Raw genomic sequence first — 16,012 nt, 5'->3', positions numbered from 1 at the left:
GGCTATTACTATAGGAATCAAATACTATACTAATAAAAACCGTAGCCTTGACATAAGACTATTACTATAGGAATCAAATAATAAACTCATAATTAATTAATAATAGGAGATGCCATAATCAATGTCCATGATTTGCGCCATCGTTGACCATGGTTGCTGGAGACAATTCATCCACGATTTGCTCCATTTGACAAGAGTGAGTTGTTCATCTCTACGTTTCTCACGTCCTTTTAGGTTGAGGAATTGTGGAGAAGATGATATGGTGTTTTGGATCCTAATTGGGCTCATTTTCATGGGCTTAGTTATTGGGTTCATTTCATAGTCCAGTTTATTATAGGTGTTGGGTTATTTTCTTAAGCCCAATTCATATCTTTGAATTTGTATTTCAAATATATTGTACAAGTCAGTAGGAGATATACTATACAAGTCAGTAGGAGGTCTTGTCTTGGGTTACATCATTGTAACCGTTGGGTCTCTAGTATATATTGTAATCATTCTTGACCGTTTGACTCTAAGCCAATTCATTCCAATGAACTGAGCTCTTCTTCTTTTCTCTACATTTCTTCTTCTTCTTCTTCTTTAACGATTCAATCAATCCACTGCAAATCAAATACAATACAATTAATATTTATTTCATGGTATCAGAGCTAGGTTATCCAATTGGATCACTCATTTTGGTAGCTGCTACTCATGCAAGAAAAGAACTAGAGATCAAAGTTTCAAAATGGCAGAAGCTACACAAGGTTCAGCCATGAATGCTAAAACCTCACTTGAAGATATTATTCAGATGATAAGAGGAGCACAAACTCCATTGATTAATACCAGCAACACAGCTGTTGGAGGTTCTACAAACTCAACAGAGATTGTAGAACTTCTCAATAAAGTTCATGAAGCAGTTACTATCAAGATTTCAGAAGCACAGGGACTGACAAATGCAAATGCAAATATCACGGGTATTGTGCCCACACTTTCTCAAAACCCCTACTCATTTCTACCAAATGATTTCACCATCACAAAGGTGACTCGGACAGATTTAGATGGTACTAACTACTACACTTGGAGTAAAAGCATAATCAATGCTTTTAGAGCCAGAAACAAAATGGGCTTTCTAAATGGTACAATAGCTATTCCATAGAGTTCAGACCCAATGTATGAACAGTGGTGGCAAGTCAACAATATTCTCAGTTTGTGGATAACTAATAGTGTGTCCAATAAGATACACAACAGCATTACAGGGTGGAAATCAATGAAAGAGCTTTGGGATGGTTTGAAGAAAAGGTATTTTGCAGTGAATGACACTAGACTTTTTCAGTTGTATAAGCAATTAACAAATGTGAAACAGGAATCTCTAAATGTGACAGACTACTACGCAAAGCTGAAAGGTTTTTGGGATGAGATGGAAGAATATGAAGAAAGTATTGAATGTGATGATGAAGGATTTGCATGTAAGAAGGCAAAATCACTATTTGCAAAGAAAGAAAGAGAGAAGCTCATGCAATTTTTTATGGGGCTAAATGACAAGTATGATCATATTTCAAGTCAAATATTCCTAATCAAACCAATACCAGATGTGGAGACAGCCTTCAATATTGTATTGGAGGAGGAGGATAAACAGGCATTGTCACAGGTGGCAAAGGTTAAACCAGAAAATGTGATGGCAATGGCCTTCAATAGACAAACAGGAACATCAAATGCAACAGGAAACAATGGGAGAGGGCAGTCTAAAAACAGATGGTGCACAATTTGCAAAAAGGACAATCATAATACAGACAAGTGCTTTAAGAAAGTAAGGTCAATTGTGCACTCATTGCAATATGAATACACACAACACAGATAGATGCTACAAGCTACATGGTTATCCAAATGGAATGAACAAAAGGCCAAGAATTATAGATTCAGAAGTCAAACACATGGTAAATCAATTTAGCTGTAATTCTCATTCAACTGCATCAAATGCTAGAGGCCTAGAGTTTAGTGCAGAACAATGTCAACAATTGATGCAACTACTCAGGAGCAAAACAAGGGAAACATCTGAACAAGGGATGAACCAACATAGCATAGCATTAGTATCTACAATGGGAGGTACTCTAAAACCAAAGCTATTTCAAAATTTACATAAATGGTTCTTAGATGGCGATGCTACAGATCATGTGGTGTGCAATGAAAAATTATTTGATGCATGTAATCCACTTAAAAACTGTTATGTGAATTTACCTAATGGAGATAAACATAAGGTGACACACATGGGTAGAGTAAAACTGACAGATGACATTATGTTAAATAATGCTCTGTGTGTGCCTAGTTTCAAGTTCAATTGATTTCAATAAGTAGGTTAACAGAGGGAGATAAATATGCAGTGAAATTTACAAGTAAAACTTGTGAATTGTAGGAAATGTGCACCTTGAACAAGACAGGCATAGGAATAATGGATAAGGGGCTATACATGCTTAAAGAAATTGAATGAAGGAAGTTCATATGCTCCCTGGAGATGAATTCTAATGTAGATGAAAATATTTGTCACTTAAGATTAGGACATCCTTCAGAATCTGTAACATGCTTATTACCTGATTTTGTGAAGTCTAAAAATGTGGCATGTACTGATTGTATTTTGGCTAAAATTAAGAGAAGTTATTTTGCTTCCAGTATTACATGTTAGAGCAACTCCAACCGTTATCTTAACAGATTCTCTAAAATACAGTAAAATGAGTCATTTTACAGTTTTACATAATCACAATTCAACAACACTCCACATCAATTCTCTAGGGTATATCCTCTATGACTTAAAATATTCATTTTCTCCAATCACTTCTAATTTCATTTTTGTTTAATTTTTATTGATTATATTATGATGAGCAAAGCATATTTTTGACAACAAATTTTTTTAATAAGATAATAATTTCAATGCAAATATCAGAAAATATAAATATATATATTTTAATTGAAAAGGAGTATACATACATACATTTAGATCATTATTTCAAAAGAGCATACATGTAACAACTAAATATTACATACACTTTCAATTTAAATATTACTCATTCATCATTCAAAGTATTTTTTTTGCACCTTACCCATAGTGCTTAAATCCATCATCAGAATTTCCATGTCTTCTTTCCTTTGATCCCTCTCTTCTTTTTTGCGTTGTAGTTCAACCATCTCACTTTGTGCCACGATCTTTTCTTGTTCAATCTTCAATTCTTCTTCCAACACTCTCTCCACCATCTTCATTTTGTCCTTGTGTATTTTTTTTCCTCCTCTTTGGCTAGATTCCTATCATCCTTCCAATCACAAAACACATCACTAAAACCCGGAACATCGTTGTGTTTACCCCTCTCCTGCTCCTTCCTTTGTCTGGCCTTTTCGGCCTTTTTGCCCATTGGTCTCTCCAATACAATAGGTGATGTAGTCATATTGTCATCACCTAGATTGATGATATCCGGAGTGGAAGGAGAACATGAATCCCTATTCTTTCTTTTCAAAGATCCTTGACCCACTTGAGCAATCCACTTTGGTTGATGTCTTAATTTGTTCCAACAATGCTCAAACTGAAAATGAGTTTTTTGAAATTTCAAAAACATCAACTTTGCCTCTTCAATCTGTAAATCAAAAACATAAATAGAGAAAACGGGAGAGCGGAAGGACAGAGTAATAGAGAGAGAGAGAAAAACTAAATAATAAATGATTAAAGAAATAAGAAAATTAATATTTTATTATTAAAAAAATATACCAGAGCTACAGTGATCCGCTATCTCTAGCGGATCACTGTAGCAACTGTAAAATCTTTCCTTAAAATACAGGAACTGCTGTGAAGGCTTTTTTTAACATTTTTTAGATTTCATCTTTTAAAATAGAGTGGAGGACTTGTTTACAAGAGCCACTGTAGACTCTAACTCTTAAGTTTACTAAATAGTAAAGATATCCCGTCAACTTATCTTTACAAGGATGGTCAATCAAAGTTGAGAATGACTTAGGGTTGTGACTAAAGTTTATTATTTTTTTAGAATACGAGCTCGTTTGCTAAAATTTGTAATTTTCTCAAAAATTATTTGAAATTATAAAAATTAAAATGATGATAAATTAAAAAAAATTCAAAATTCGAAACCCTATTGACTTCTAACTAGGAAAATCATTGAATACTACATAAACCGTAGCTTGACATAAGGCTATTACTATAGGAATTAAATACTAAACTAATAAAAACCGTAGCCTTGACATAAGGCTATTACTATAAGAATCAAATAATAAACTAATAATTAATTAATAATAGGAGATACCACAATCAATGTCCATGATTTGCGTCATCATTGACGATGGTTTCTGAAGACAATTCACCCACGATTTGCTCCATTTGCCTCCAATTCCTCTTGATTGTACGTGATTGGTTTCATTGATGACTAAACTCTAATCTGATATTTTCAAATAAATAAAATCATGATTTAACATAATTTTGGAAAGAATTGTAAGCATAATTGTAGCTAAAAATTGGAGCAAACGTTTTAGATTTTGTTATTTATAAATGAATATATTATATCTTATCCTCATCATATGCTTTGTGGCGTGCTTTCAGGTTACCAACTCCTCCACCTTGAATTTTTCTCCATACCAACTCATCAGGAAAAATCCAATCCTTCAACGTCTCTCCAAACCGATTCATCAGCAAAATCCTCTTCAAGCTCGACATTGTTTCCATCAACTCATTAAAACAACACAACTGACTTAGCAGGAGCAAGATAATAAACCTGTAAGAAAACTCTACTCTTGCCTTTATACATGTAGTATAATTAATTTAGTACTAGCTATTAGCACTGCAATTATTAGATGGTTCTAGGAGGAAATGACGGACAACAATCTATCTACCTGTACATCTTGATCCAGACCAATGGGTGCAGGGTGCATTCGCCTCAAATCTGTTGAGGAATGGTGCTTCTATCTCTTTGTTCAATAAAAATCAATAGACTAGGAAAGGTTTCTTTTAACTTCTCCATTAGAGAAATTACAGAGGCTAAAACCAGCTACTAATAATTGTAACACATGAATTGAAAGAGAGACAATAATGGCCTACACAAGAAGGTGAACCCGGAAAAGAGGGGATTTATTGACAGCAATTGTTATTTTCGCCTTCAATGAAAAGGAAGGAAAGAACTTATTTTGGCATCAACCGTATCCAAAAGCTTTAAGAAAATGAGGACCCTTCAATGTTGTGTAAGCCTTAACCAGATTCACATAATCGTTTTTGGCATCTGTAGGGATTCTACCAATTTGCAGAATGAAGCAAGCAAAACTTGCTTCGTATGGCAAAAATTAAAAGTTATTGTCAAAACTATCCACCAGAAGATGGAGAATGGAGATCCATCAAAAGGCCTGCTCATTTGATTTCAAGCACCTGAACAAAAGTGGCAAGCAGCCGTGTTAACTAAACAAAATTTCAGAATAAGTTAATAGAATGATCAAAGTACAATATCAGTAGCACTTGCCTGGTGTTTCCCATCATGGAACTGGGCATTTTTTGAGGATTTGAAAGTTTCCAAAAAGTCTTTGGCCTTTTGTAGTTCTAGCTCTTGCTTTGACATGTCCCAGCTGTGTTCAAGAGCCAGAATCTCAATTACGCGTGGCAATGCCCGCCTTGCAGCATCCGTGTCAAGGAAAGCAAGCCGAGATCTCCTAGCAATGAAATCAACAGCAGATTCACAGTACTCATGCCGAGCACAGTAGGCAACCTCAGCCTCCAGATAAGGATATCCATGAGCAAGTCTCTTTCCTAGGCCTTCATCCTGAAAATTGCAAAAGTGGATGGTAGTTAAATTATGAAACTACCAAAAAAAAAACACCATAACACACAAATGCATTAAGAGACAACATATCCAAGGAATGAACATAGCAGAAATGTGAATACTGACATTGAATGTGTGGCAACAAAATAGAATTAAAAACAAGATAATGTAGAGGTACTGCAACGTGGAAACACCGTTTAAGATGGTGTGGGCATGCACAATGTAGATATGGTGGTGCGGCAGTGAAATGAGTTCTAACTTCAAGTAGGGGAGAGAAAAAAGATGAGAAGATGAATACCGAGAAAAAAAAATTATTGATAGAAGTGATATGATATTAGCTCTATAGGAATAATGGAGAGCACGTCAATAACTAGTTCAACAATATAAACATCCTGCAGTAATATTAATCATGGAAAAGAAGTTTAAATCTTCACGAATATGAAGCTTAAACCATTCTTATTAAGATATACTACAAAACGATACTCAATATTTCTGTATAAAGATATGCAGCTTAATTCCTTGTATAAGAAAAAAACAAAGAGGGGAATACTAAAACTGGAACGTTGAGGATAATTAATTAATCATTTGGGAGGGAGGGAAAGATGCAATTTTGTTGACTCCAGGATCCAGCATGCCATTATGCAGAATCAAGACTAAACAAAAGAAACCATGAAAAGGACAGCGAATAAAAAATAGAAGAGCAGTTCAAGCAGAAAGTTTGATGCTGATTATACTCGTTTGGCTTCAAATGTGATTTTGCACAGGTGATGTGTCAAATTATCATTCATTAACAAGGCTGCCATGAAACAGATTCAATATGTATTTCATTGAAGAGAATATGTAACAAGAAAGCATAAATCTTCCCTTTGACTGTCATTACCACTCAGAGAAAGAGCATGAAACCCACCTGAGCTATAGCAGCTACTCTATATGCCAAGGTACCATATGCATGCGACAAATGCTTAGCTGCAGCACTATCCATTATGCCAGGAACAACTTTGCCACCATATGTCTTCTTCATGCGCACATACTGCTGAGCAAGAACTGTAAAGGATGATGGCTCCCATCCCTCTCCACCAATAAGCCTCAGGTTCTGAGTTAAACAACCAGTACCCGGACTCAACTTTCCAGACTTTATTGCAGCATTAACTGCATCCTCTGCCATGCTGAAACTAGTTCTAGTGAGGGCAATGTCCATCTAAAAAAAATTAAAGAAAGAAGAGGAGAAATTTGTATGTTGTGTAAGTTTATGAAAACAATTTCTTCTATTAAAAGGCCCAAATAAACCAAATAAAATACATTTTTGATTGGTTAAAAACCCTCTCTATTAGGTGGTACATGCCACTTCCATGTACACCAAGCATACATTACCTTCTGTAAGTGGTCCACTTTCCCCCAGTAATAGTGACCAAACCCGGATATTCTTCACCTACAACATGATCTCTGGAGATGCTCTCAGTGTTCTTTGCTGATGGATCCATTGCCAATGGGCGGATGCCACTCCAAGCAGAAAGAACATCTGTCCGTCGTACCTATAATTTCCAACCAAAACAAGTGTGCTTAAGAGTTTAAGAACAGGCAACCAAAATAGGATGGAAACAAAAAGTTACAAATATTGCTCATGTTGGAACCAGACTAGCAGTAAATGCCACAAAGTGCCAGAAAATACAAGTCTCTGGTGGACTAAGGTAATCCCACAACCAGAAAAGTAAACAACAGCCACTCCTCTGTTAATTTATCAACATTTCTACATTGTCAAACCAAACTACAGCATAACATGGTACTGCATGTTGATGACGGGAAAAAAAAAACTTATAACGCAAAATCAAAAGTAGATTCGGGTCAGCCATACTAAATTGCATATATAAGCTGGAACTCTTCAAGTTGTATCCTAAGCATCTTGGCATCTCCAACATGATCTATGTTTCCTAGCACTATCCTTAGATTAAAAGAAACAAAGAAAACAAATAAACAAACTTTCATATACTTCTTGTGTCAGGAAAGACACTAGACACAGACAATGTCAATGCATTCATATTATCTGAAGACTTGTTCACTGGATGTCAGTTCGTCAACAGGAATGTGCAAATGCATGTTTCAGTCCGAATAGAAAAAAAATTTTTAAAAAAAACCCGAAAATACAAAGTTCTATAAAAAAAACAAAATGCACAAAAAGAAAGAAAAAAAAAAGGCAAAAAAATTGCTTCTGACTGACTTTATGTGTTCAAATCTCAAATTTCATACCATGTATGCAAGCTGAGTATATATAAAAATCAAGCATAGCTAAACGGAAGAGAGATTTACAATTCAGATTAAATGAAGTGGTAATATTTCTTCAATGCATGTGTAAGACAAACTCGTAAGGGATACGACTTTTCAATATACAGTTATGCAAGATCTCATAAAATATGTTTTAAAAGAGGCAGGAAACCAGAAAATAATCATAGGCATATATCTCGGCTTTTTCCTTTGAATGATATAGACTGTGCTTTCATAGAATCGAAGCAGAAATGTAAAAGTTCAAGTTCATCCGTGTTACAGAAAAGTAGAAAACAAAGATCATGAAGCTCTTCTAATATCAGTTAGATGGAAACTACCGAGTGAAAGGACGATTCGCGCCTTCATCCATGCTTGATTAGTGATTTTTTTATGAGACTATCAGATCTATAGCTATTGTATTGAATTCTTGAACTTTCTCAGTGATAAAGATTAGAAAAGAAAATATTTTGTATTACAGAAGAAAAAATTGTTGCCTTACAGTTTACAATGCCTAACCTTAACAGAAAGATAATCGGAAATGGCATCCAGTATGAATTGAATTTCATCCTCATGCGGTTCCGGAAGTGGAGTGATAATGGTATCAGAATCTGTGGTGCCAGCAACCGTTCTACCCAACCAAGGCAGCATAAATACAACACGCCCATCCTTAGTTTTAGGAACAATCAAGCCCATTCCTTCTGGAGAATAATAATCAGGGAGAACAATGTGCACACCACTGCTAGGACAGATAATTGGCTTCACAGCTTTGTTAACCATTTTCCTTACCGAATCACAAAATGGCCCAGCAGCATTCACAACAACTTTTGCGTAGCTATCAAACTCTTTGCCTGGCAAAATATGATATACTGTTAGGAAAATGCTTGCCAATCCCATTCCAAGTTCCAACCTATTTTCCATTCACACAGACAAACCCAGAAACAATTTGCTGGGATATGCTAACAGGGCATTTGTCAAAAAAGGGTGGGATTTAAAAGAGTGCACACATGCAGTTGCCTCATCAAGTTTTTGAATTGAAAAGGTGGAGATAAAGGTGAATAGTCACAAGTGTAATAACCACATGATCAATAAATTCCTAAAGCAACTAAAAATTTTCAGAGGTACATTTCTTGTAATGATTCATTTTCATAAGCTTTGGTAAAGTTTTATGCTAGCTACTAACCTATTGCAATCCTCCTCCTTTATCTTGTAAGTACATAAACTTCAAATAAGGAAACAAAAAAAATTTTGTTTATTTATTAGAGAAACAGCATTGCCTTTCTTTCTTAAAATGATTGTGATATTGAACACGAACGCAAAAAAAAAAGGGGGGTACTATTTTTGTGTATTTGTATGCATATGCGTGTGTTGGCATGCATGAGGGCGTGTGTGTAGGCATGTCTGTGTCTCTGTGTGTGTTGTGTGTGTGCGTGTGTGTTGGCATGCATGAGGGCGTGTGTATGTAGGCATGTATGTGTCTCTGTGTGTGTGTGTGTGAGAGAGAGAGAGAGAGAGGGAGATGGAAAGACTGAGAAGAGGGAGGAGGGGGACTAATGAACAAAGAAGCCAACTGGTAGTAGTAGCAGGAAAATAACGAAACACTAGAGCATAAAAGAGATAATTGTTTGGTTATAGTTCAAGCAATCTACACTACAAGTTTACAAAACCTTTGGCCTTGTTTAGTAGTATTGCTTATATAATACATATTAAAAGAACTTAAGTAAATTCTAACCTCTAAGCATAATATATCATCCAACAAGATACATGGTGCTTCTTTTCAACTGACCAGTTGACAAAAGACTTTCTAAATGGTCTTGAAAAATCCTAGAAACAAACACAGGATAGGACACTGTGTCTATATTGTAGAACATTGACTGAAAACTAACTGTATTAATCCTAAACTGTACTTTGTTGTCTTCTAATATTGAATTACAATCTGCACCAGTATAGGCCTCATAGTTATCAACTTATCATTGACCATTCTATTGCATAAATTATTTACCCGGGATCGTAAAATTTCTCTCACCCAACTTATCACTGCTTCAACGAGGAACCTTCACGCAAAATAGCATGTTTCCCTTTCAGCAGAATAATAAAAGCCTTAGAAAAAGAACAAAAAGTAGCAAGGATAACTTCATAGTATTGCAATGCCGACCTCCAAATCTAACTTTTCAACTAAGGATAAGGTTAATTCAGATAACAGCCATAAGTAACGCTGATGCACTCAGTCATAATGATTCCATAATCCATCAATTCTTTTGCATACACTTAAAAATGTTTATCATTGAGATGTAAAAGTCATGAAACAAGCACATTAAGCAAAAAGAGAGAAACAAATGAGTAATAGCATGATTCAAACAAAGCAACAGAAAAATAAGTACAAAGAAAGCGTAATTTTGAGCGATAGAAGTCTTTAGACAAATGTGATGGTCGTACCAGAAATATTGTCTCGAATACGTGCACCAATTATCCGCCCATTAGCCTCATCTTTGAGAAGCGATACAACTTCAGCATGGTTCAGCACTGCTGCGCCAGCTAATGCAGCAGTACAAGCTAATGAAACATTAAGCCGTGAGTCATTCATTTGTCCATCATAATACACCACGGTACCACTCAAGTTTCTACCGTTTCCCTTCTTGGCAAGTGTTGGGAAAAGTTCAACAGACTCTTGTGTAGAATAATATCTGGATAAATGTAGCAGACGTGGTCCTGCGACCAAATCATACATTTTCAAGCCCATCCAGTAGTATAGTACCTCAAACCGACTAAAACAGGGTGTCATGCATGGCAAAGCATGACACAGGTGTGGGGCATTGTCAATAACCTGTTTACGCTCCTCAAGTGCATGGAATACCAGTTTCAGTTGTCCATAGTCGAGATTAAAAAAAGCTTTTTCCAAGTATCGCACACCTGAAGAAAATTAAATTACATGAGTGGCAGAGAATTGAAGAAGACATCAGCAATAGCAAACCATCAACTCAGCAAAATATTTGGAAACAACTTTTCTTGTCTCTCCTACTTTCAGAATCCCACACCCACAGAGTATAAATGTAACACCATAATTCTACGCAAATCTTGAATGTGGACAAAAAAGTATCTTCAGCTCCAAGAAATTCTAAATGATAGAAATTATCTGAAACAAATTAAGGCCCTAAAGATCAATAACACTCGAGCGCAATATCTGTAAGACGAATTTGTCATAACATGTGTAGAGCCAAAACGCCAAGATTGGTCATTGGCAGTGTCCACCTCGACAAAACATTGTGTGTTTCATAGAACTCCGTGGACCACATGAAGAACGTCTCGCCTTACTCTAAGCCTCCTCTGGTCCCACCTAGCTCACGGGAAATAAAAGGAAGACCTTCCTCCCCCAAAAAAAATATAATAATAAATAAAAAGGACAACCTTACTCCATTTAGTTAGTTAGAAAGGGAACCACTTCTAAGAATTTTTTCTAACCCCGCATTGTGAATTAGAAAACTGGATTTGAGAGCTTTCCTATGTTTCGAAGGGCAGAGCACTGTGCTTCAAAGGCATGCTCAATTCCTATGATTTCCTGATTTTTAATATGCCTCTCATCTTTTCTACAAAATATAGCAAATTGGAAGGCACCAAATGGGTACATCACAACATTGGAATCATTTCCAGGGTACTTTCTAAAGAAAAACATCTTTATAACCATCTCACATTCTGGTTAAAGGAAAAAAAAAAACATAAATCCATAATCTCTAATTTAACATCCAATAATCAGCGGAATTCAAGAAAAAGGGACTATAGCCACTGAAATTTCAAAGACTTGGAAACTGGGCATTTGTAGGAATTCACGTTCAATTCTAAGTTTCATGCCCTGCTAATCTACCTTAAACAGATAAAGCACACGATACATAATTCAATGAAAAGAATGATCAGAAATCATAAAAAAAAATACGCTAAAATTAATCTCCACCACACATTTCGAATTACTGTCGATGAAAGAGACATTATTACCACTTCACTATTACAACTAAACGACGATACAGAACGTACGAAGTCCGATTTGGCACCAACAAACATATAAATGCGTACCTCCATGAACTAGCTTTGTGGACCGCGAAGATGTGCCCGAAGAGAAGTCCTCTCTCTCAACGAGCCCAACGCGGAGCCCTCTGGTGGCAGCATCCAGGGCCACGCCGCAGCCAGTGCCTCCGCCACCAACGACAAGAATATCAAGAGGATTGGCGGAACTCGCGCCCATCAAAGTGGACTCTTGAACCCCCCGCGACGGGACGTCAGCGTTCGGGTCATTGATCTTCTGTCGCACCGCATCAAGCAAAGGTCCACCTCCGCGATCACTGGAGGAGAAGGCGGGTTGAAGGAGGAAGATTCCACCGGATGCCACGGTGGTGGCCATGACTGCGACGCCCAGACGGCGGAGACGAGCGGTGGACATAGTGATGTCTCAGTTGTTGGTTGGCAGAAGGAGCGAAGAGTGGGCCAAAGCAGAATGGGAGGTCGGTTATGGGAAGGAGATGGTTGCCTTGGGAATCGGATTCATCACTACTAGTCTTGATTTTACTGAAATGCCACTTTGTTCGGAATGGTTTTCCTCCAATCCTCCTTATTTGGATGGAGTAAATGACCATTTCGTCCTCGTAAAAGTTTCCTTCTGTGTTTGGAATGGCGTGATTAATTGCGTCATTTACTATTTCTTCTCAAAGAAAGTTGTAAAGTGACAGTTGAAAAGTACAAGTTGGTAGTCCCATAGATGCCACGTGTCCGAAGAGATCATAAGAGAGTTGATGAACTCGTGAGTCACCGATTACTGAGCGAGTAAGTGTGACTGTGTTAACGCCAAGTGGCAACTGTTGGCATGATGCCTGTGAATATTCTACCTTGAGGCAATAAACTAGTCGGAACGCTACGCAATTGATATTTTATTTCAATTTCTTTACTCAAATTTTATACACGGGATAGAAAAAAAATAAATATTTTGATTGTCAATTTAATTTTTCATAATTATTTATGAAAAATTATATTAAATTAATTCAAATATATTTATTATCTATTAATTTTCATAATTAGAAAGATTTTGTACTGCTAATCTAAATTGATATGGTAATTTTCTATTGTAATACATATGTTTTTAAATAATAAGTTAATTTTTTAAACGACGTGATATTTTGAATTTTAAATGATTTATTTTAGTGATCAAACAACTTTTTTCTGTTTGTACAATTTTATTTCTATGTTGCACCTTATACATTTTAATTTTAGCTCCATATTTCTTCAAATGTATTTTTTTGAACCATTCCAATGTTGACTTTCTTATCCAATGCATAATAAATCAACTGAGATTTTCTTGTGATTTGTTCTTGTCAGCATTTATGTTAATACTCTTATACATTTTTTTTTTATCTTCTTTCCTTTTGCTGCTTTCTATCTAAGCATAGATGATAAAATCTCATATTCATATTTCGTATTGTTCCACAATTTGTGCTATTGCCAAAATATAAAGAGATATTGCTTGATAGCTAGAAGCAGATTCGACAATATAATACATCCCATAACGTCTTGCATTTGTACGAAAAAATAATCGTGTTCCTATTAAAAGTTTTTAGTATAAGTTTCCCTATTGTTCAAGATCAATCGAAAATGTAACCCTTCAATTGCTGTACTTTTTTATCATTTTTCATACATCGATGTGCTGCGTAACTTGTCTTTAGACAGTTGCAAAATTTATACACAACTATCGACACCAAAAAAACTCATATTATTGTTAGAAGATATTTTTTGAAAATGCTATAGATAGTTTATTGAAATGTATAAAAGTAATAAACAATGTATAATACGTGCACCTTTGCCTTATTGATTCGTAATCATTTGGTTATTATATGACCACTATTTTGTTGAGGTTTTCATTTTTCCCTTACGTTCTTGTCGGAATTTTTTTTAACTTCATTATGTGTTTGGTATGTTATTTTATACTTGTATTATAAATATTTTTCATTTAAGCTTTTTTCCTTTTGTTTTGCTATGTAATTAATAGGTCATCATTAATATGACTCTTTATTTTCTTATTCAATGTGATATTATATTTTTAACAATATTATTAATTATATGTAGGTGTAGAGTGTGAAACGTATTCAATATAATTGAAGTCATCCAATTATAATTACAGATTGTTCTATTTTTTAAATTTTATTTTTTAAAAAAATCATCTTTGTGTTTTTTATTTTTTAATCATTCTTTTCATCTTAAGTATGACCCTTCATTATATCTCTCTTGATTTTTCTTGATTCTATTATATTTTATATTTTTATTGTTTTAAGCCTATAAAAGTACAGGCACGCAGGAGGCACAAATCAAACCCACGCGGGGGCAAACTATCAAGCACGCGCGCAGGAGACACAAATCAAACCCACGCAAGGGCAGACTAAGCCCACACACCTCCTTATAAATATTCGGAGGAGGTGAGACTAGAACCCATGATCTCAGTCAGTGACATGCAAAGTCATTGTCACTCAACCAATGTCTCATTTGCATTATATTTTTATTCTTGTTCTATAAAGAGGTCATTGTTGATTCCATCTATCTATCTATTACATAAATACATAAATGTAATGCCGAAGCTTAGAGAAATTTTCGTGAGATTCTATGACGCCACATCAACATTGTTATAGCATCACAACAAGACACGTGGCATTTTTATGAAAGTTAATATATTATTTTATTTTATTTTCAAAGATTGTTTGTGTGATTTTGTGACTTTTTGAATTTAATGTGATAATTAATTTACCTATTAAAGAATGTTAAATTGTCTAAAAGGTTACAAATTGACCATTCTTTCCCTTAAAGCAAGATTGAAGACTCACAATTTGACATGTGTACATGTGAAATTTATTTTACTTTTAAAAGTCTTTTAAATTGTGTTTATTTGGTTTTATTTTTTTAATTTGACATGACAATTTCCTTACCTTAATAAGGCATTAAATTTAACGTTTTTCTTACCCCAAATAAATTAATTACTCACATGATTGATGTGGAATTTCGTTATATAAGGCATTCTTAAAGGTACCATTATCATTTCTGTAATAAATGTGATCATTGATGAAGATTTTTGTTTTAGTGAAAAGAAGTATGTCAAATGGAGAAATAAATTTGGAAAAAAAAAATGTAATCATTGATGAAGAATTTTGTTTTAAAGAAAACAAATATGCTAAATGGAGAAACAAATTTGGAAAAAAAAAAAAGTTAACTTTTGTTGAGAATTTTGTAAACGTGAGTATTTGTATGATTTTTTTTGAATGATTTACAGATCTATTATAAATTGAAAATTATATATTCCTTTAAATATCAATAAATTTATAATTTACCCTATATAAATAAATGGCATTACTCACATATAATTAATTCTTTTGCATAAGTTAGGAATATCATGTAGAGACATGATTATTATAATGCTCATGGTATTTATTTCTCTATATAAATAACAAACAAATGTGCATTGTAAACTATTTTCTTAAACCAAAAGTAACAATCTAAGTAAGATGTCTTTCAATTATCTTGGGGATCTAAACTCATCTAGGTTAAACTGGCACATCCAAATTCGGATTACTTGCATGTGAGATTCGTTGAATGCAAAGAACAACGATGAGTTAATAAACATTGACATGGTTATTCTCAATGCAAAGACGATTGTCAATAAGTTTGCTCAAATATATTAAGCATGTTAGGCCTTTAAAATTTTTGATATATTGCCTTTAAAATTTTTGATATATATTTTGATTGAGTAGGGCACGCTCATACATTGGGTGAAAATTTCAGAGTTGTAATATCCATGATATTTTATTTATATCTTTTTTTTTCCAATTCATTCAGTAAACGAATTGTTGATAAAAAAATGAAAAAGTTCATATATTCTTTGTTTGGTTATTTCATTTGTACAAATATATGAGAAAGTTCATGTTTAATTTTGATTGGTTTGAAAAAAATAATATTAAAACGTA

General features: G+C 34.6%; 1 protein-coding gene across 2 annotated transcripts; it reads right to left on the bottom strand.

Moving 5' to 3' along the window:
• Positions 1 to 4,954: 4,954 nt before the first annotated feature.
• On the bottom strand, positions 4,955 to 12,584 carry LOC120005197 (glycerol-3-phosphate dehydrogenase SDP6, mitochondrial-like). 2 transcript variants are annotated; one of them, XM_038854699.1, is made up of 7 exons: positions 12,093 to 12,584; positions 10,464 to 10,937; positions 8,547 to 8,878; positions 7,143 to 7,303; positions 6,679 to 6,949; positions 5,475 to 5,771; positions 4,955 to 5,383 (listed from the first exon to the last, which is right to left on the bottom strand). In XM_038854699.1, the coding sequence occupies exons 1-7, from the start codon at positions 12,454 to 12,456 to the stop codon at positions 5,366 to 5,368; spliced, it is 1,917 nt and encodes a 638-aa protein (XP_038710627.1). In that variant the 5' UTR covers positions 12,457 to 12,584; the 3' UTR covers positions 4,955 to 5,365. The 2 variants fall into 2 exon arrangements, with proteins under 2 accessions (XP_038710627.1, XP_038710628.1); XM_038854700.1 differs by having other exon boundaries at positions 6,679 to 6,937.
• Positions 12,585 to 16,012: the final 3,428 nt, after the last annotated feature.

This window comes from Tripterygium wilfordii, chromosome 9 (assembly GCF_013401445.1).
Source record: "Tripterygium wilfordii isolate XIE 37 chromosome 9, ASM1340144v1, whole genome shotgun sequence".
Taxonomy (NCBI): domain Eukaryota; kingdom Viridiplantae; phylum Streptophyta; class Magnoliopsida; order Celastrales; family Celastraceae; genus Tripterygium; species Tripterygium wilfordii.
This window is presented reverse-complemented; position numbering and strand designations above follow the sequence as displayed.